This window comes from Centruroides vittatus, unplaced genomic scaffold, assembly GCF_030686945.1.
Source record: "Centruroides vittatus isolate TY-2023 unplaced genomic scaffold, ASM3068694v2 contig_620, whole genome shotgun sequence".
Lineage (NCBI taxonomy): Eukaryota > Metazoa > Arthropoda > Arachnida > Scorpiones > Buthidae > Centruroides > Centruroides vittatus.
In genome coordinates this window covers 1,180,808-1,201,684 of record NW_027122381.1, presented here as the reverse complement: position 1 = coordinate 1,201,684, position 20,877 = coordinate 1,180,808, and the positions used below count along the sequence as shown (strand labels likewise).

The 20,877-nt window shown below is 31.5% G+C and overlaps 1 protein-coding gene across 19 annotated transcripts in view; it reads left to right on the top strand.

Annotated features, from left to right (window-relative positions):
• The window catches only part of LOC136979409 (ankyrin-2-like), a 376,384-nt gene that overhangs the window by 24,566 nt on the left and 330,941 nt on the right, over positions 1 to 20,877 (top strand). For all 19 annotated transcript variants that reach the window (XM_067275362.1, XM_067275361.1, XM_067275359.1 and 16 more), the window contains exon 2: positions 19,882 to 19,983. In XM_067275362.1, coding sequence (XP_067131463.1) covers positions 19,882 to 19,983 — 102 coding nt within the window. The remainder of the gene's footprint in view (positions 1 to 19,881; positions 19,984 to 20,877) is intronic.

The following is a 20,877-nucleotide window of genomic DNA, read 5'->3' as shown; positions in this document are numbered from 1 at the left end:
TGGTAGCGAACATGGTGGCTCGTCTCTGAAACAGTGGGGACGCACGTTCTAACCTAACCTAACCTATTCTAATAAATTATCATTATTATTGTCAACCAATTTATTAGAATAGGGGTAATTTATTAGATAGGTTAGGTTAGGTTAGGTTAGGTTAGAACGTGCATCCCTACTGTTTCAGAGACAAGCCACCATGTTCGCTACCATAGGTAACATTAACCCAAAATAGAAAAAGTGAATTCAGTTTGTCATAAGCATTAAAGATTATTTAGTTAGTTATCAACTCATTAATGAGTTGGCATCTAAATAATCACTAGTACACTAATTTTTGCATCTGGAGAGAAAACTTAAAAATTACTAGTAATTTACTGGTAAAGAAATAATGTATCGGTTTATCAGCAATCATAAAAGCAGTAAGTTTGCAAATAAATATGCTACATCATAATATAATGTTGCATATTTATCTGATTATGTACTTAGTTAATTTAACAATTTTTTCAATTAGGGTTTGCAAATTTATTTTCTCCATGTCCAGAATTGGCTTGTTGACATCCCTTCAAACAACTGATACTTTAACAGTTTGTTTACATTTTTCCATTACACCAAACAAGATATAGTGGAATGAAATAGCAATTTATTAGAAGATAATTGAAAGAAAGAACTTGAAGAAAATACAGCAGCATTAATTTATTTAAATTTAACAAAAAAGAAACAAGGATATTGGATTCACAGTATAAATTGAATAAAAGAATAAGTTAGTGAATTGCATAAACTCATTTAAGAATTGAAAGATGTTAGCAAGAGATTTCTTTTTGAATAAAGATTAATTCAGCACTTTACAGAATTTAATAGATGATGCTTTATGTAAACTAAATTTGAATTTTGTAAAGCCTTTTCATCAAGAGAGATTTATAATTTTAAGATATTACTCATCTCAAAAGCAACAAATCTGTATATTCCATTCTATTTTATATTATACCAATCTACATTTGAACTGTTCTGGATTTTTCACATGCTGTGACAATGGATGAAATAACATAGAGTAGTGTGTGTTAAATAGAATTCTGTTTTCTGCAACACAGTTTAAAAATACTCATTTTGTTCATTAAACAATTATGTAAAACCTTTACTTCAGCAAACCAATTTTACATTATGTTAATGTTTTTGACTTTAATTTATCAGGCAATATTATCAGGTTAAACAGCTTTGAATAAGCTGTTTAAGTTTTCATGAATGCAATAATTTTGTCATATAAAATAAAATGTTATAGCATTACATAAATTAAATAATATACTTCTGATAATTAGCACTGAGTTCAGCGTTAATGTAGATTCTTCTTTTTATTGCAAGCACTTTCGACGAAAAATTACGATCGTCGTCTTCAGGCGAATGTGGAAAGAACAAATTTGAAAGAGGCACGTGCCGAACGTTCCAAAGCGAATAACGGAAGATTTTCGTTGGCGAGTTTTTAAAAAATATAATGTATTCTTTTAGCGTTCGGTAACTTCGCCGGTTCGAAGGAGATTTTAGATCGGCACGAATTGACGGTGCATGCGCTGAAAAGCACACACGCTACGTGTGCGCTTGTCGGCGTGTTTGAGTGTTTATGCGCTTGTAAAGAGTGACCCAAATTTCGGGCAAGTCCAGGGTGGGGACGTTGCATGCCTCTGCTGTTATTGTGAGGATCGCTTCCCAGATGAATATTATTTTTCTATTGTTGGAGCTTTTTAGGAGCGCTGTTTCTGACCAAAGCGGAGTGTAACCCTGTTGTAGAACTTTTCTGGTCAGCTCTGTTGTTTGCCTTCCTTTATTTATATCATCCTGGTGTTCCGCGATACGGCAGGCGATCATTCTTGTTGTTGCCCCTATATATTTCTCTATTTCTCTATTTCTCCTGTTGTTGGATAGGGGCAACAACAAGAATGATCGCCTGCCGTATCGCGGAACACCAGGATGATATAAATAAAGGAAGGCAAACAACAGAGCTGACCAGAAAAGTTCTACAACAGGGTTACACTCCGCTTTGGTCAGAAACAGCGCTCCTAAAAAGCTCCAACAATAGAAAAATAATATTCATCTGGGAAGCGATCCTCACAATAACAGCAGAGGCATGCAACGTCCCCACCCTGGACTTGCCCGAAATTTGGGTCACTCTTTACAAGCGCATAAACACTCAAACACGCCGACAAGCGCACACGTAGCGTGTGTGCTTTTCAGCGCATGCACCGTCAATTCGTGCCGATCTAAAATCTCCTTCGAACCGGCGAAGTTACCGAACGCTAAAAGAATACATTATATTTTTTAAAAACTCGCCAACGAAAATCTTCCGTTATTCGCTTTGGAACGTTCGGCACGTGCCTCTTTCAAATTTGTTCTTTCCACATTCGCCTGAAGACGACGATCGTAATTTTTCGTCGAAAGTGCTTGCAATAAAAAGAAGAATCTACATTAACGCTGAACTCAGTGCTAATTATCAGAAGTATATGCAACTTTGGCGTGAGTTAACTTTTATTATTTTCTAAATTAAATAAAATTCCATTAACATGCTTGTTAATAAGGAAAGTCTTATCATACACAGAACAGAATTTTACTTTTTGAAAAATGGAACACAAATGGTAAAGAATATTCTTCAAGGTTGTTCCTTGTGCATAAGCAAGGAAAGTCTTCAAATATAAATCCAATTTGAAATGCTTTGCTTTTCTTCAAATGAGAATTTTTTAAAAAGTTCAACATATACTTTTGGACTATATTCCTATCATCAGGAGTCAGTAGAAAATAAAACTTTTTTCATATGTTGATGGTGATGATGATAGATATATAGCCCACAACATTTGATGTTTCACACTAAGAAGAAGTTTAAAAATTTATCTTATTCATTTTATTATTGTTAAACAATAAAATGAATGGCCATAAAAAAAAAAATTTTTAAATAATAACAATAGTTCATAGATAGCCAAAACATGGAAAATTTATTGTGATGTATTTAATATAATAATGCAAACATTGAGTGTTTTAATATTTTTGAAATTACAATATGGACTTATGGTAATGTATTAAAAAAACCAAAAAAATCGTTATTGGGCCACTTGTTAGATTATGCTGATTTAAAAAGATTATTCATGTTTTATATATAATATTGAACAATTGATCTATATATTATAAATATATTACTTCTGAAACAATTAAATTTATTATGTACAATATTAGCTCCTAAGCATTTCAAATTCTATAGCTTATCTTAATCAATTGAAAGTAACAAAAAACCATAAAACCATTCTGCTGTTCTGTTTTATATTTGAAATGAATAATAATAATGACAAAAGTACTTTCTTTTATCTATATATATGTTACAGTAAAAACTCGTTTTTAGTGAAAATGCATTTTAACTAGTTGAAACTAGTTTTTACTGGATGTCATTGTTTAAACTAGAATTTACTGCTAGTCAAAAATGAATTTGAGTTAAAAACTAGTTTTAACTAGACAAAACGGGTTTTAACAAAATGGCTTAGTAAAAACTGTTTCGACCAAGGTCATTAACCCTTTCCCCCGACATCTTGTTTACATTTATTTTGTTATCCCTCCTAAGGCAATATAGGTCAGTCAGGCGATATTATTTTAAAAGGTCACCAAAAATCAAATTATCATTATATCTATATGAAAAAAATCACTCACATTTATTAATATCTTTAGTTTTAAATACGATATTTTTCAATACATTTTATTAGAAAAATTTATAAGAAAAAAATAATATATATCAGAACTGACACACAAACTTGATAATTTGTAACATTTTGTGAAAATTAACATTGTCTAGTTACATAGTTGTTTGCTGGCACTGAGCCAGAAAGACGTAGAATATTGTTTTGTACAATTCGATATAACACTTATGCATGTATGTTTATTCGTTGTGAAATTATCGCACATTATATCAAACATTTGTTTGAAATCAAAATTTTATACTGCTATCAACTAATATAATGAATTATTATACTTTATTCACTTCGTATCGAATGAGATTATATCTGTTGTTAATAAATTTTACAAAAATCGATATTTACCAAAGTAACGATGAATCGGTACCCTCGAAGTTTTGCTTAAAAAGCCAGGGTACCGATCGATCGGTGCCTTCAGGGACAAAGGGTTAATTAATGTTAATAACACAGATGTGTGACCAATATTTTCAATAAATATCGTATTAAATAATACAAATGTTTTAATCCCAATCATCACTTTATTTATTTCCCCAAACATATTTATGTAGCTAAAATTAGTTTTAACTAATGTTAAAAGTTAAAAAGTTAATGTTTGATTTTAGTTTTATCTAAAATCAAAACATGTACAGCAGTAAATTCTAGTTTTAACTAGACAAAACGGGTTATAACAATGACATCCAGTAAAAACTAGTTTTTACTGTAACATATATATAAAGAAGTTTTTACATTGTTGTTATATGAGGGTATTGTTGACACTGTGCCAAATTTTGTAAATTTATCAGATATATACTGGAGCTTATCTTTAGGAAAATTCTAGGAAAATGGTCCTGGAAAAAAGTTTGACATTACTTTGGTTTTCAAAGTTCCCATTAAAATCAACCAATCTCCTTTAAATATGTTGTTGTTTAGGTATTAAAATAACTGTAAACAAAATATGAAGTAAAAATTTATTTTCATATTTAAGAAATTCAAATGCAACAAATTCAAAAAAGCACAATGGAAACAAAACATAGTGGGAAAAACAATGTTTAATACTTAGTTTATTTACCATTAACTTAAACCATTCTTACTAAATCACTTAAAGGTTTGCTATTGTGTTTAAATCTGTGCTACATGATGGCCATGGCAAAACATTGATATTATTGCCAGACAACCATGTCATTGTTGATGCAGCATTAGAAATAGAAGCATTATCCTGTTGGAAAATAAAAATTTTTTTTCCATTGCTTCATCTCTTAATGCTAAAAAATAATTTCCCAACACATCTTGGATCAACTGCTTTTGAATGAAATGAAATGAAAGCAATAGCTGATTTTAATTGATGAGTGAAAGCTGTTCATACCATCACAGATCCTCCACCTTGTTTGTACACAATGTGATAAAAGATGCAATTGGTTATGTATATCATCCTAATAGTACAGTCAAACCTGTTTTTATGCGCTCTTTTTATGTGCGATTTTTATTTGTGCGATTTTTTTAATGCGAATTTTTAATTTATGCGGTTTTTTTTGTGCGATTTTTTATTTGTGCGGTATAGTTGGCGACTAGTCTCGTGCGATTCGTCATGTCTCACGTTGACTTATTATAGCTAAATAAACTTATTATAGCATAAATGCACTTATTATAGTAATATTATTGCATGAATATGCGAAAAATGAAATAATTTACTTTTTAAGTCAACAAAATACCACCTGGACAAAAATATGTAAAACAGACGATAGACCAGACGATGCAGTCAAGTGCTGACATCTGTTGTCAATAAATTCTATTTCGTACGGTTTTGAGTTATTTTCTATGTGAGACTTTTTTTATGCGGTCCCTGTTGACCGCATAAAAAAAATATTTTTTAATTGTGTTGCGAAAACTATTTTTTACAGCCATTCGTGAAGTTTCGTGCTATTTTTTTTTAATGCGTCTTTTTTAATGCGGTCCCTATCCCCCGCATAAAAACAGGTTTGACTGTATTTGTCAACGAGGCCTAATGAGTAGAGACAAAGTGATTCAGGTTTCCACTCATTGGAATCTATTTTCTGGAGGGGGTCAGTTAGTATGTCATCCTGAACAAATTGAGACAGGTGTGCCAATCAAGGTGGACCCAAAAGAAAGCTTTGGGTCAGATTTGGCTGTCCAATCTGACCCAGGTCCAGAGTGGACAGCCAATGAAGCTCAAAGTTGGATAAAAGGCAACTTGATCAAAAGGAAAAGAAAAAAGCAAAGCTTTAGATTATGTTGTTGGTAGCCATCCAGAAGTATTGCTGGATATACTGTAAATAGTTGTAAAATAAATGGGCTTGATCTCGAGATAAACAAGTCATAAGGTGTCCTTTCTGACAGACTACAAATTCGGAAATTGGACAGCACAATCCAAATTTACTGTATTGACAGCATCAGGACCAGTCCAGTCACCTTTTCATATGAGAGAATGTCAATTTTAGCTGTGCTGCATTTTAATGTATGCATGATTTTCAGACTTTTGCAGAACATATCTTGTTCTTAGTGTTAAAAGTAGCTGTAATGTTGCTGTAATCTGACCAGATGACATATCAGAGAATGTAGCTGTTCTCAATATTGCCCTGTTATCTCTGGCAGAAGTTTTTTTGGCCTATTACAATGTTTAGCTTTGCCATAATTGTCAGGGTCCTTTAAGTAATTGTGAACTATCATCTTTGATCTTCCTAGTAGGCCTGCATTGACACATTCATATTTCTTGCAGTCTCTGGGATGCATTTATCTTGCCTTTATCTTCATTTGCCAATGTTTTACCAGATCCCATTTTTACTGAAGATTGAAAACACAACATGTACAAATGAAAATTAGGTTACAATGTCTATTTTATTTTAGAATGTTGTAAAATATAAATTTTTGATGATGGTCATGTCCAAGCCATCTTAATCTACTTTCCTATATTTTCTTACTTATAGGACCCACCTTGACTGTTCCTCTTATGTAATCATTCCTAATTCAGTCCTTCATCACACCACACAGCATTTCAGCATTCTTATCTCCACTGTTTTCATCTTCTTTTCCTGGGCTCTTGTAATTACCCACATCTCAGCATTGTACATATTGCAGGTCTTACAATGGTGTTGTACAATCACACAGCACCTCACTCACTTTCTCCAGTTCAGCCATCCATTCTGAACTCTATGCTAGATTTCTGCACTCATTCCTCCATCACTTGTTACATATGATCCAAAATGCTTAAATTTGGAAACTGTTATTAGTTTTTCACCCTAGAGTTGTATATAGCTCTTATCTTCTCCACCAGACTCATATACTGTCTTTGCTCTGTTGCTCTTCATGCCTCTCTCTTTCAGTGCTTTTCTCCATTTGTCCAGCTTCTTTTTTATCTTATCTTGGGATGTTTCTGACAGCACAATGTCATATGCAAACAGCTTACTTCTTGATGCCTTGCTCTTCACATTTTCTACCAATATATCTATCACCAAATCAAACAGAAATGGACTAAAGGCTGAGCCATGGTTCAATCCAACTCTCACAGTGAATCCTCTGTTATACCTACATTACTCTTTATCTGAGTCATTTCTCCCTTATGCATTTCCTTTACAAGTCTTACATACTTTTTTGGTATTTCCTTTACAACCGTACATCTCCATATCGCCTGTCTAGGCACCCTGTTGTAGACTTTCTCCAGGCCTACAAATACTATGTGCAGTTCTGTCTACATCTCTCTGTAACTTTTCATCAGCTGCTTTAGAGCAAAGTTTGCATCTGTTGTTCCTCTTCCAAGCATGAAAACCAAACTGTTCTTCATCTATAGCTATCTCTTGTCTTAACCTTCCTCAATTCTCTCCCAGATCTTCATTGAATGTAACATTAATTTAATTCCTCTGTAATTTCCACATTCCTGCACATGTCCTTTTCCTTTATAAATTGGCACCATAATATTTTTCTTCCAGTCATCTGGTATCCTTTCTTGTTGTCAAAGCTTTTTGATAAGATCCCATATAATATAAACACCCTCTTTGCCCAAACAGTGCCACACTGTAGCTGGGATCTGATTAGCTCCTGTTGCTTTTCTACTCTTTTATTTTCTAAGTCTTCTTTCAACCCTCCTTGTTTATATCTACTGCGACTCCTTCATTTGCCTCCCATCCTCAGATAGTACTCTTGGAAATTCTACATTCAGTAGCTTTGTAAGATAATTCTTCCATCTTTCCTTTATCTTTTTTTTGTCTTATAACACTTTAGCGTTCTCATCTTTTATTGTTTGTGTCTGTTTTATTGATGTGAAATCCTTTGAAGCCTTGTCCCCTGCTTTTGGAATTCTTAATAACCTCATTATTTTTTTCCAGTTCCTCTTAGGCCTTATTCATCACCTTTGCTTTTGCTATTGTTACAGCCCTTTTTGCTTGCTACCTTATATGCTTTTTCATCTTCCCTGGTACTTGCTACTTCCCATCTTTTCTTTATTTTCTTTTTTTTTTTTATTGCAACTTGCACATCCTTGTTTCACCACCAATCCTCTTTTCCATAGGGTGGACTTTTCCTGATATTTTCCCAATACTTCCTCTCCAACTTTCCTTATAATATGACTATTAAATTCCCACCATTCCAGTACATCTTCCAATAACTTTATTCTTCCAAGCACTTTTTCCTTAAACTCTCTATTCAGGTTCCCTCTTTCAATTTTCACCACTTTACCATTTGTTCTTACTTATCTTGGTGTCTGGATCTTTTTGTCAGCTGTTATCACCCAATCAACTACTACCAATTTGTGTTGTGCAGTTACACTTTCTCTGTTATTATGTTCATTTCCTTAAGATGTTTCCTGGATACATGAAGTAGTCAGTCTGGCTTATCTTATCTCCATCCTTATATGTTATAAGCTGATTTTCCCTCTTTTTAAAGTAAGTGTTGGTTATTGCCAGGTCAAATGCTACTGCATTTTTAATTTAAAAATAGCAGATGGTATATTTACAACATATATATATATATATATATATATATATATATGTATGTATAATACAGAAGATACAAAAACGTCTTCATTTCCACCCTTTCTAACACCAAGAACTAACAAACAGTCTTCCTTCATAGAAAAGACCCTTTTATTGTAGGCTATGACTCTACTACAATATGCAAAACGGTTAAAAATGATCACTGATGATAAGCTATAAAATCTTGTAAATATTATAAATATACCATCTGCCATTTTAAAATTAAGTATACAATTTTTACAAGATTTTATGGTGTACCATCAGTGAACATTTTTAATGGTTTTGCATATTGTAGCAGACTCATAGCCTATAATAAAAGAGTTGTTTCTGTGAAGGAAGACTATTTGTTAGTTCTTGGTGTTGGAAAAGGTGGAAATGAAGATGTTTTTGTATCTTCTGTATTTTATATATATACTATATTCTACTATTCTATCTCCCTCTCTATTTTTCTTGCCTATACTCCATCCATGGTGCATTCTTCTTTCCTTTTTTTACATCTTCCCTCATATCCATTTATACCAGAAATACCAGAGTGAGACGTTGATCATGGGGGGTGATAAATCACCCCCCATGATCAACCTCTCACTCTGGTATTTCCATTACCATTTTATCTAATATCACTCAGAACTTATCATTAAATGGATGAAAACGTTTACTTTCCAAAGTGAGCGGTACTTTTGCTAGTTTAATGGTTTAGTGACATGGAAATTTTATTATTATTCTTTTCTTCTTCCCTCCATCCTGTTGGTGAGCATGCACACATACTATTGTGACAAAACTTCTTCCTATCTGCAGCTTAACACTTATAATCCTGTCATTTCTTCTGATTGTCTCACAAATGCCATTTTAAACTCCTTGTCAACTACAATACCTACTCCATTCTTTCCTTTTTCATCTGTTCCTTCAGAGAACAGTTTATAAATTTACCTCCTTTTCACCTAGTTTCTTGCAGGCTTAAGATCCTCAGTCTTCTTTGCTGCATCAAGTCCACTTACTCTGCTTGCTCTTTCCAGTCATTGTCCCAATGTGTAATGTTTCCATTCTAACATTAAACACCCTCCTCTTTTCCTTTTGTTGGACTAACTTCCTCTGTGAGAAATGCTCAAACTCGCATATATTATCTCATACATTATTTCATTTGGCTTTGGCATATAAGTTTTAAAGTTGAATGCCTTTTCTGACCCCACCCCTCACCATTTATTGTGCTTGGGACTAGCACGTAGTGGGTTGGCTTGTCCCCCCTGGATTGCTGTTATTTAACATAATTCATTTCATTAAAATTACAGCAGACAGTTACTTAAAGAGAATTTAAATCAATTTCAATCAATTACAAGTAATTTTAGTTATTGATTTCTTTTAGTTGGAATCTAGAAGAATGTATGATATATTCTGTATTATTTCTAAGGATTTGTTGATAAATTTAATAAAATACATATTTTTTTTTTATAAAAAATTGTTAATTAAGAGGAAATAGATCTTTATACCAATGTAATTTAATTAAAAACAAAAGTTTTCAAAATTAATGAATAAAAAAAATTTCTTAATTTTTAAATTTTAAACATACAGGGGAACCTCGGTATACGTCTGCTTTAGAATACGTCCAATTTGGAATACGTTCTGTTTGGACAAAACAAATTTTGCTTGGTATACAACTTTTGTTTGGTATACGACTTAATTTAATTATACGCACCATCCATGAACAAGTGGCACTATCGGTGTACTATACCAGACTAGACGTTCGTGGTCCCACAGTTTATAATTTTGTTAAATTTCTTCTGATTTTAATTTGTAAGTAAAATTTTATTATTTTTATTAATCATGAATTGCAAAAAGGCAAATGAAAAGCAACAGAAAACTAAAGCAATGACTAGAATCACAATGGAATTGAAAAAAGAGATTGTTGAGAAATATGAAGGTGGCATGTGTGTCGAGATTTAACTGTTGCATACCGTATTCCAAGAATGACGATATCGACAATCGTGAAAAATAAAGACATTATTAAATCTGCTAACGTTGCGAAAGGGGTTTAATCAATTTCTAAACAGATTATTACTATTAAGGAGAGTTTGATTTGATTTTGATTTAATGATTTAAATAATATAATACAATATACTGTAATAACTTTAAAAAGTCTATAATAAAATTTATTTTTTTATTAATGTGCTCAAACAGTGTTTAAATTATTTTACAACCCCATTAATATATCATATCAAGAGGGTTTTTTTTACATGAGAACGGATTAATCATTTTTACATTACTTCTTATGGGAAAGGTTGGTTTGGTATACGTCCTATTTGGTATAAGTCCAAACATCAGGAATGGATTAAGGTCATATACCGAGGTGCCACTGTACAATATTCTATAATATTATGCATAACAGGATGAGATATTGCAAGGCTTGCAACAGATAGGTTCTAAAACAGTTGATGATGTACCACAAGCAAAGTAAATCAGTAAGAGGAATTTATACTGTTACAAACTTGAAAGAGTGTCATTTCTTATCTTTATTTTCACATATTTATACCTTATTAAAGAGCTGTCTGTGATCAAAAATTTTCAGATGAAAAAGGGATGCAGGAGGTGGTGTGAGCCTGGCTCAGGGTTTAACCAAAATCATGTGTGTTGTATGGCATCTAGAAGTTTGGTAAACCACATGCATTCAGAAGGTGGAGCTATGTAGAAAAATAGAAATTGTTTTACTCTTTCTTGTTTAAGTTTTATAAACATCCAAATCCAATAGTCAGGCTATATATTAAAGCCAAACTTGTATGGTTATATCTAAATTAATAGGTTCTGGGATTAGGATCAGATGAAGGGCGGGGTGGCATAACTGGCAACATAACCGCATAGAAAGTGCAGGTTTGGGTCTTCCTCAGGCCAATTCTTTTCTTCCAGAACCTTAAAAATTAATTATTAAAATATTAATTTAATTAAAATTATTAAATTTAGCAAGAGATGGTGTTTTACACCTATCTCTAGTGCCAAATTACTTAGCATTTAATTAATAACAGTAGTAGTAATATAGCCTAATATGACATGCATGACATGTACGATATTTCCTTCTTCTGTACTTTAACATTTTAGTTCACATCTATTAGAGCATTTCATGCACTGGATATCGCATTGCCATCTTTATAATTTACTGTTTACCCTCTGAAAGATGTTTCTTATATTTGCCACACTTTTGTATATCTCATGTTTTTACTTTGCACTTTTTGGATTATTTTAGCCTGATCCCAGTCTACTGAGATGAACTATGGGTTGGACATCATGTAAGTGCTAATGCAGTAGAAGGGTTAGCCTTCCGGAGGCTGTCCTTGTTTTTTAATCCTTGATGTTAATGACGACTAGTAGCACCTATGTAGTACAGGTCTCGTTCAATCCTACTGTCCTTGGGTGGTATTTCATATACCTGGAATGTGTGTTGGATTGATGGGATCTTTGTTATTCTGCAGTAGTCCATATATAGTGGGAATTCTTTTGTAGGTAATTTTCTTCCCCATAGCTGCTACTATTGTTTTGTATATATTGTACAGAGGTGCCATATATTCAACCACAGTGTATTCAGCCTGTGTTCCTTCCTTAAATCTCTTTCTTAACTAGCTTATACATCTTTATCATATTCTCTATTGTTTGAGGTTTAAATATAGATCAATCCATCAAAGCAAGAAAGTGCCATACATACACACTTTCTGGATGTTTCGCTCACTAAAGGGATGGGCTATAGCCATGATGTTTATAGAAAACCAACTTACAACCTGCTTTTCATATCATGCATAAGCTATAAACTGGTGACATTCCAGGCTCTCATCAGAAGAGCCCACATGCACTGTATGAACATACAAGATAGAATATGAGAGCAAGATAGAATATAAGATAAAGCTATCCAACAACAGTTCGTATTCAAACCTCAAACAATAGAGAATATGATCAAGATGCCTAAACTAGTTAAAGAAAGAGGTTCAAGGAAGGAACACAGGCTGAATATACTATGGTTGAATATATGGCACTTCTATATGTGAGATCGCAGGTTCGATGTAGTGTAAAAATTAGAAAAATTAGAAAATTTTTGTAAACCTAATTTTCCATTGTGATAGTTAGAACATCACTTGAAAATGGAATGACTGACACACTTCCTGTCAACAAATGTTAGAGAATTCAACAACAGACTGTCAAATGATAACAATTGGATGTTAAGAGAGGAGAAAGTTAAACGTTGATTGAATAAACAGAGTCGTCTTGCAAGTCCACAACCAAATATGGGCATGACAGCTGCAATCAGACGACATTTTTATGTCATCAATGGGTCACCTCTGATCCAACACCTGCAAAATCAACCTTCAGCTTTAACAACAGTCAATCACATGACTATTTTTCCAGGCTAAATTGAATAAAAGGATGAGACACTGGCACTTCAGGGCATTCGTCCCAAGGAAGTAGCATTAGTCCCAACGAAGCTGTGTTTATCCTCAGCCCCTCACCGGTGAGCGCACACCAGTGGACTATTCCAAGACGCCATGCAATAGGTGCACAGCTCCGGTTTCAACGGATGTTGCCATAAGAAGCCAACTGAAAAGAAGACGGATAGATTTGCTATTAATCTCCTGCATCCTTCTCTGAGTTATTTTTGTTAGAAAGGTGTAAGATTTCTCTCTCAGTTCGAGATTAGCCAGGCAGAAATTACAGAGCATAGGAAGTAGAATAGTTGCAATGCCTAGTAATATTTGGTATATCTGCATTTAATCACCATATTTAGCCATATCATTTGTATTCTCTATGTATTCTAGATTTAAGCTATATTAAACTCTTGTTTGTTATGTTTGTTAAACCTGTTTGCCTGCCTCTCACTCAGGAAAACAGACACCCTCTTGACTTATCCACCGCACTCTTCACTCGACTAATTGCCCTCCTAGCCATCCTAAGACCAAATGAGTGGTTTTTGCCAAACTGTGCTGATTAAGTGACAATAAGGAAGCCCTCTTATTGCCCCCTTGGCTTCTCACATATACAATATATACAAAACGATAGTAGCAGCTACGGGGAAGAAAATTACCTACAAAAGAAACCCCACTATATATGGACCTACTGCAGAATGACAAATCCCATCGATCAAACAAACATTCCAGGTGTATATGAAATACCACCCAAGGACAGTAGGATTGAACGAGACCTGTACTACATAGATACTACTAGTTGGTCATTAACATCAAGGATTAAAGAACACAAGGACTAAATCCAGAAGGCTAAAATTTTGAAATGCAAATTGTTCCAGAGGACAGAGGAAGAGTTCTTATTTTTAAATTGCAATTGGTTTTATCCTAAGGAAGAGCATTTAAAACATTTGAAAACATTAGAAAAAGTAAAATTGGCACTGTATTTAAAGGTATAAGTGGTTGTTTTTGAAGATTTTGACAGATGCAGTTTTACTGAATAGTGTTAATTATAACCATCCTGTAAAATTTAGTTCTAAATACATTTCTTTACTAAAATCAAAACTTGAAATAAGAATAATATTTTTTATTTTTTGTATAAATTAAATCAAATTTCTAAAATTGAGTCTACATTGAGTTATTTAAATCTCATAGCATTTTAAAAATCAGGAAGAAATAACAATTAACAAAAACAATTCTTTAATTGATTGATAAATTTTTGAATAGAAAACTTTTTTAATATGTAAAACAGAAGTTACTTTATTTAGTTTTACAAAACAAAATAGTTAAACATCTTTTTCACATAACATGAAAAATGTTAGTAAAAACCTATCTACAAGAATAACGATCCTATAAAACTTACTTGTTCAAACAATAATAGCATCCTTATTTAATAAGATTAATCTGGATATCAAATACTATAATTGTGAAGTTGCTGGTATAATGTTACTTTTCTACAAAACAGAGTAACACAAAAGAAGAAAATATAATTAATATTATTTAAAATAGCTATTTAAATTGAAATGAATTAATTAATGAATTAAATCATTGAAATGATATGTATTGAGATAATTTAAATGATATCAAAGATGTTAAATTATTTCAATTAATTAATTGTTATCATTTGAAATAGTGCCAATTGACACTATTTAACATGAATTGTTTTGAACAGATATTTTGGACTACAAATGACACAGTTTGTTAGTTGATGTTCAAATGATATATAAGTTATTAATGCTAATTGAAATAAATCAATATGAAATATTCATGTTGTTATATTCCGAAATATCCATTCAAAACAATTCATATTAAGTGATACTGGTTGACAATATTTCAAATGATCTCAACTGGTATCATTAGAAGGGCCTTTCATTAATTACCTGCAAAGTTTTGACCCATTTTTGACTTCCCCTGTTTGTTGTGTACAATGATGTACAAACTCCCTCTATTTTACTAGCATATTATATCAGCTAATATGATTGTAATGTGCTTTCTTTTTATCTCTATATTTAACATTTGCATCTGTTGTGATATTAATTTATAATTACTTATTTTATGTTTCATATGTGAGATTTTATGATGGTGTTTCCTTCTGACCCCAATGTAAGATTCTGCATGGTTGTTCATTATGTGACGTAATGTTGTCTGCAAAGGAAACGTACAAACAAAAGAAAAGACACATGAAAACTTTCTATATTACACAATCCTTTATTCACGACGAATGTGTTCAGTTTTAAGAAATTTCAACTGTTCTTGTAAACTTTACAAAATTCAAGGTGCGTTGCATAGGGTTTCTTGTTAGGTTTTCATACAAGTTGGGAATATAATTTACATACGGAATGGTTATGTAACAATCTTCTTAGCCTAACTGTGTACATGAACTTTACTTAACTAATTCTTAAAACTACCTTAAAACTAACTTAACTTAAGAAAGTGAAAATAGAGGTAGGAAAGTGAGGAATGAGGAAGAATGAAAGTCTATAGTCATCCAGGATTTGTTCTCTCATCTGTGCTGATATGCTCTTTGGGTAGGAGTTTCTTTCAGAGTTTATTATTCCTGCCATCTCAATGATTCCTTTGTTGATTTCAAGATTCTTGAGTATTGAATTCTCTTTCAAATTCAGTGCCTAGGTATGATTCTTTTCCCATACCAAACTATACAGTTCTTTGAGGTTCTTAAAGGCATCTTTGGGCTGTTCGCTAATACAAAGTTCCTTCCATACCTTCTTTCTTAACAGTCTTTGTCCTCTCAATCTTCTTGTTGTGATCTCCCTTCAACTTTCTTAACAATACGTCTACTGCTTCAGTCTCCAGTCGAAAACTGATCAACTCGTTGGTCGTTTTTCATCTGGTCACCTTATCTCCTATTATTCTCTTCCTGTTTGTGGAATGGCTAATCCTACCCAAAGGCAATAACGGTCATCCTAGAAAGTTCCAGAAAAGAATAGAAGAAATCACAGAAATAGCATAGAATTATGACTATATACAAATATACATGTTTTAATATATACATATATATATGGCTGATGGCCACATCTGTTTGGTGATTTTCTTGGACACCAGTGTGAGGTTCAGGTTGTGTCTATTGACCTAAATGGAATTTTATCCAGTGTTTTTAGCCTCCTTATTGCTGAATGTAGTGATTACACTCTGAAATTTCTGACACCAAATAGGTTACTCCTACTACTAAAATTTTTTGGTGTTTTTGTGGTTGGCAATAACATGGTCTCATATGTGAGACTAGGCGAAAGAGGATGGAGTAGGAAATACTGAGATTCAGTTGGAAAGGAGTCACTCAAAACAATTAACTAGACATAAACATTTATTAGATGGCATGAAAGTTTGTGCAATGTGTTACACAACTAAAGAAGACACATTATTTGTATTTATGTGCATTATTATTGCAGAGAGAGAGAGAGTTCACAAATTTCAGTACCTTACAGGTCTGAACTAGAAATTCCATGTTGAGGAAAGCAGGAGATAAGTTTTTGACATCAATTAATAGTTCTGGAGAGTGACAGCACACAAGCAGAAGGATGACGAGAAATCCAAACACAAATGAAATTGCAGATGATAAGAGTGCACAGGCACAGATCTTAAAAGCTTGATGGGTGATGACTGACCAAAATTGGCCATTCCTAGTCGTATTCAAAGGTGCAAATTTTTTAGAGGTGACTAAAAGTCAAGGGGGAAAGATATAATGTGTCACTATCAACTCTGAGAAAGCGTAAGTGTAAGTTGACACTTTATCAGATCAGAAAGTTGACATATACTAGCTTCTGATAAAGTCATCATCAGGTCACTTTTCTTTAACTTGTTCTCATCCTGTAAACTCCCTCTTATCCCTCTTATGAGGGAGTTTACAGGACGAGGGCACTTTATGCATCCCCAGCCGACACCGTAGTAATCAACAATGGTTATAGCGTAATATTATATATACTGGAAGATGAGATTGGACTGGAGGTCTGGGTAGCGTAACTGGCAACGCATCCACATGGTAAGCAGCAGTTGCGGGTTTGAGTCTCGCTTTGGGCCAATTCTTTTCTTCCAGTTATTCTAAATTATTTAATTAAAATTTTAATTATTAAATTTATTAAGAGATGGCACCTAACACCTCCCTCTAGTATCAAATTGTCTCTTTAAGTTATTAGTATTACAGCTGTTATCTAGTCTGATGACATGTGGTATTGGTTGGCTTTTAGTAATTTAACTTGCTCGATACTCACACACAAAATAGATAGTTTTACAGTCAGAACCAAGAACTTTTATGCATAGACAAAGTAGGAATGTGTCTATGGCAGGGAAACTTTAAGAGGCAGCAAATTTTTACAGGTATCATTATAATTATGTGATCACAAAATTGATTTACACATTAAATATTATACTGAAAAATTATACATATATATAGTAAACAAATATTAACAACACAAAGCACGATATATTGATAATAAACTAAATGACACCTTAATTAATTGGATTATTTTATGCTACAATTATTTATTGTAGCATTAAATAGTCCAATTAATTAAGGATGTCATTTGGTTTAATATAAACAAAATTATATAAAACAAAAATAATTTAGGCTAATTAATATGTATAACTAAATGTAATAGTTAAACCAGTGGTATCACACATAGGTTTATTGTAAAAATATACTATGAAAAATGCAAGTAATGCTGCTACACATTTGTAGCAAACAAATTTCAATAAAGTGTCAGTGATAGTGTGAATCCAATTAAAATAATCATTTATTATGGATGATAAAGGAAAAGATATAATTTTTAATGCATTAAAAAGGGCAGCAAAATATTAAAGGCATGTCTGGTTATAGTACTTCCAGTAGATCGATTAAATTATATAGTTTGTACTTTAAACTGAGACTTTGCTTTAGTCTAGAGCAGTGGTTCCAAAACTGTTGGCTGCAGAACCGAGGGTTCACTGGATACTTGTCAGGGATCTGCAGGCCCATTTTCCAAAATTGCTTTTATTCTATTAGGCTACTTAGCATATATTTAAAAATATTATTTAAAGCTATATTAAGTTTTAAATTAAATGTGATAATTTGAATTAAATGTGATAAATTTGTATGTTATAACCTATATTAAAATGTTATAATTTAATGACTTGACAAATTTAAACGTTGGTTCTTTTTATTAAATTTTATTATTTATTAATTCTTTTATTTTACCAAAACTTTTCAAATTAATTTAATCAAAAAATAATATAAGATGTCTCAGATACTTATTATTAATATAGTTTATTAATTAATAATTAAATTTAAAAGCTGACTGAAAATAGGGGTCTATCAAAATACATCTTTTATAGAAGAATCTGTGACTTTTCAAAGCTTTAGAAACACTGGTTTAAGAAAATAGCAAAGACCAGAGAACAATAAAGGCAAATTTGTTTTCTACTAAAGATTACTTAGTTACTTTAGTGTTCTTATTTCTAATAAATATCTTCAGAACTTTTTGTTGCAGTGACAATAAAAACACTCTGAAGACAATTACAAATATTAAGTTATATCTTTTAAGACTGGCAAGATTCCATTGCTTCTTATCTTTTCTCCTTTTGGGAGAGTTTTAATATGAGTTTCAACTCACAACAAACAATTTTTTGTAATCTTACTTTAATTTTAATTTACTGTTCTTTGTTGTTTTTTATTAGAGTGGAATTTTTTTCACTGTAATAAAAAATTTAAACAAAATTTAAAACTTTAATATTTATTTAGGCAACTATAAACAAACATACTTAGAATTTTATTAAAGGAACTAAAAATTATAATTTTTATGCATATGAGGTAATAATTGGATGTAAATTTTGAATTTTTAATAAGAACCTAAAATATTAGTCTAGTTTCTAAAAGAATAACAGTTTGAGTGAAACTAACCTAACAGTTGCTACTTAGATGGCAATAAATGGAATGTAGCTATAAAACTAATATTTTTATCACATAGACATTTGTTGACAATTATTAGATTGGGTTGAATCAAATGGCAAAGATTTACACTATTTTTTCCATGTTCGATCAGTTTTCAGCAATCTGTTTATCACATTTCATCACATGCTTCAAACTCATTTCCTGTTCACATATATTTTTTAGACGATATCTTGCTAATTTAAATAATTATTGATATTTCTACTCTTTTTTGTGTTATAAAATGTTTTTAGCAAATGAAAGCATAATTTATACTTAAATATTTATATTTTCGAAAAAATATTATAGTTTTATTTTTTTTTTATTTGAAAAAACTAATAACGATAGACATAAAAAGCAAAAATTGATAGATTTAATCTTCATAAAGATGAAAAAGATTGATAATTTAAAGTTTTGTAGTAAGACTTGTTTAGAATTTATAATGAAAATGAAAATATAAATTCTGAATAACTTTTTTTCTTATTTAGTCCAAATTAATGAAGTTTTACTCTATCATATTTTCAGTATGTTTATTGATCTGTATTCAGTTTTCAGTACATTTACTATTTTTTCAAATAGAAAAATTTTAAAAATATTTCTAATTTTTATATTTTAGTTGTTATAATAATTTTAAAATTTAAAGAAGTTTTAAACTTTTTTGTAATGTAAGCTTTAATTTTTAAAGCAAGTTGCTTTAGAAAAATTAATACACTTATAATCCTATTATAAATATATAAATATTTTAAAATTTGGTACTTTATTAATACATAAATAATTGCCATAAAAGTTATTTGTATTTGCTAGTTAACTAATTTTTAAAATAAAGCTCTATCATTGTTAAATTATTAAATATGTTTTTTCAGACTGATGGAAATTCCAGTTTTTTAAGAGCAGCAAGGGCAGGAAATTTGGATAAAGTTTTGGAATGGCTGAAAGGAAGCATAGATATTAACACCAGCAATGCAGTATGTATTTTATTTTATAATTTTAAATAAATTCTGTTTTATTTACAATATAGCATAAAATAGCAAGATATTTGGAATTTAAAATTAGTCAATAGTATTCTAATGTGCAACTGGACACAAAATGTGTAATGAGAATATTGAATTGTGCAATGGGAATCCCATATTTGTGCAATAATTAATTTTCCTATTCTGTCTTTATAAGTATTTTTTTCTTCTGGTTATGTTAAAGTTAAAATATTTACCTAAATTACACAGTATACAGTGAAACCTGTCCAAAATGGAACCTGAATTTTTTATTCAGGTTCCATTTGGGAAATAAACCTAAATGGAAACAATTTTTTGAAATACAGCAATTCTCTATGTTAAAAAAGAATCCATTCAAAACAGAAATCTGCCAAACCAGAAAAAATATTCGGTACTTTGTGATTCTAGTTTGCGCTTAGTTGACCCACGAAAAAAAAAGGCTAGAAAGGAATGTTGGTAGGATTTATCATTTGTATTGAATATATACAATAGATGTTTTTTATGAAGCCACAACATCAATATTATTATTTAAACTATAATCCACAACCACAGTGCACTTATCATATAATAAATTATATCACATGCAGGTATACAGTCCACACTGTGCATGTCTAACGATTAAGATTGAACAGTGATTGAAATTAATAAATAATTATACAGATATAAGATTTGTGTTATTGTCCTGATTTTTCATTTATGTCTTTTAGAATAGCTTATTAATGCTAGGATTCATTGGTTAGGCTAAAACAAAACTGTTATTTGTGCAATAGGAAAAAACCTTAGATTGAGATCTGATTTTAACACAGTGGAACCTTGCTTAACGTGTCTCGCATTACAAGTAAGATTCTGGAACAAATTAGTTCCAGATTC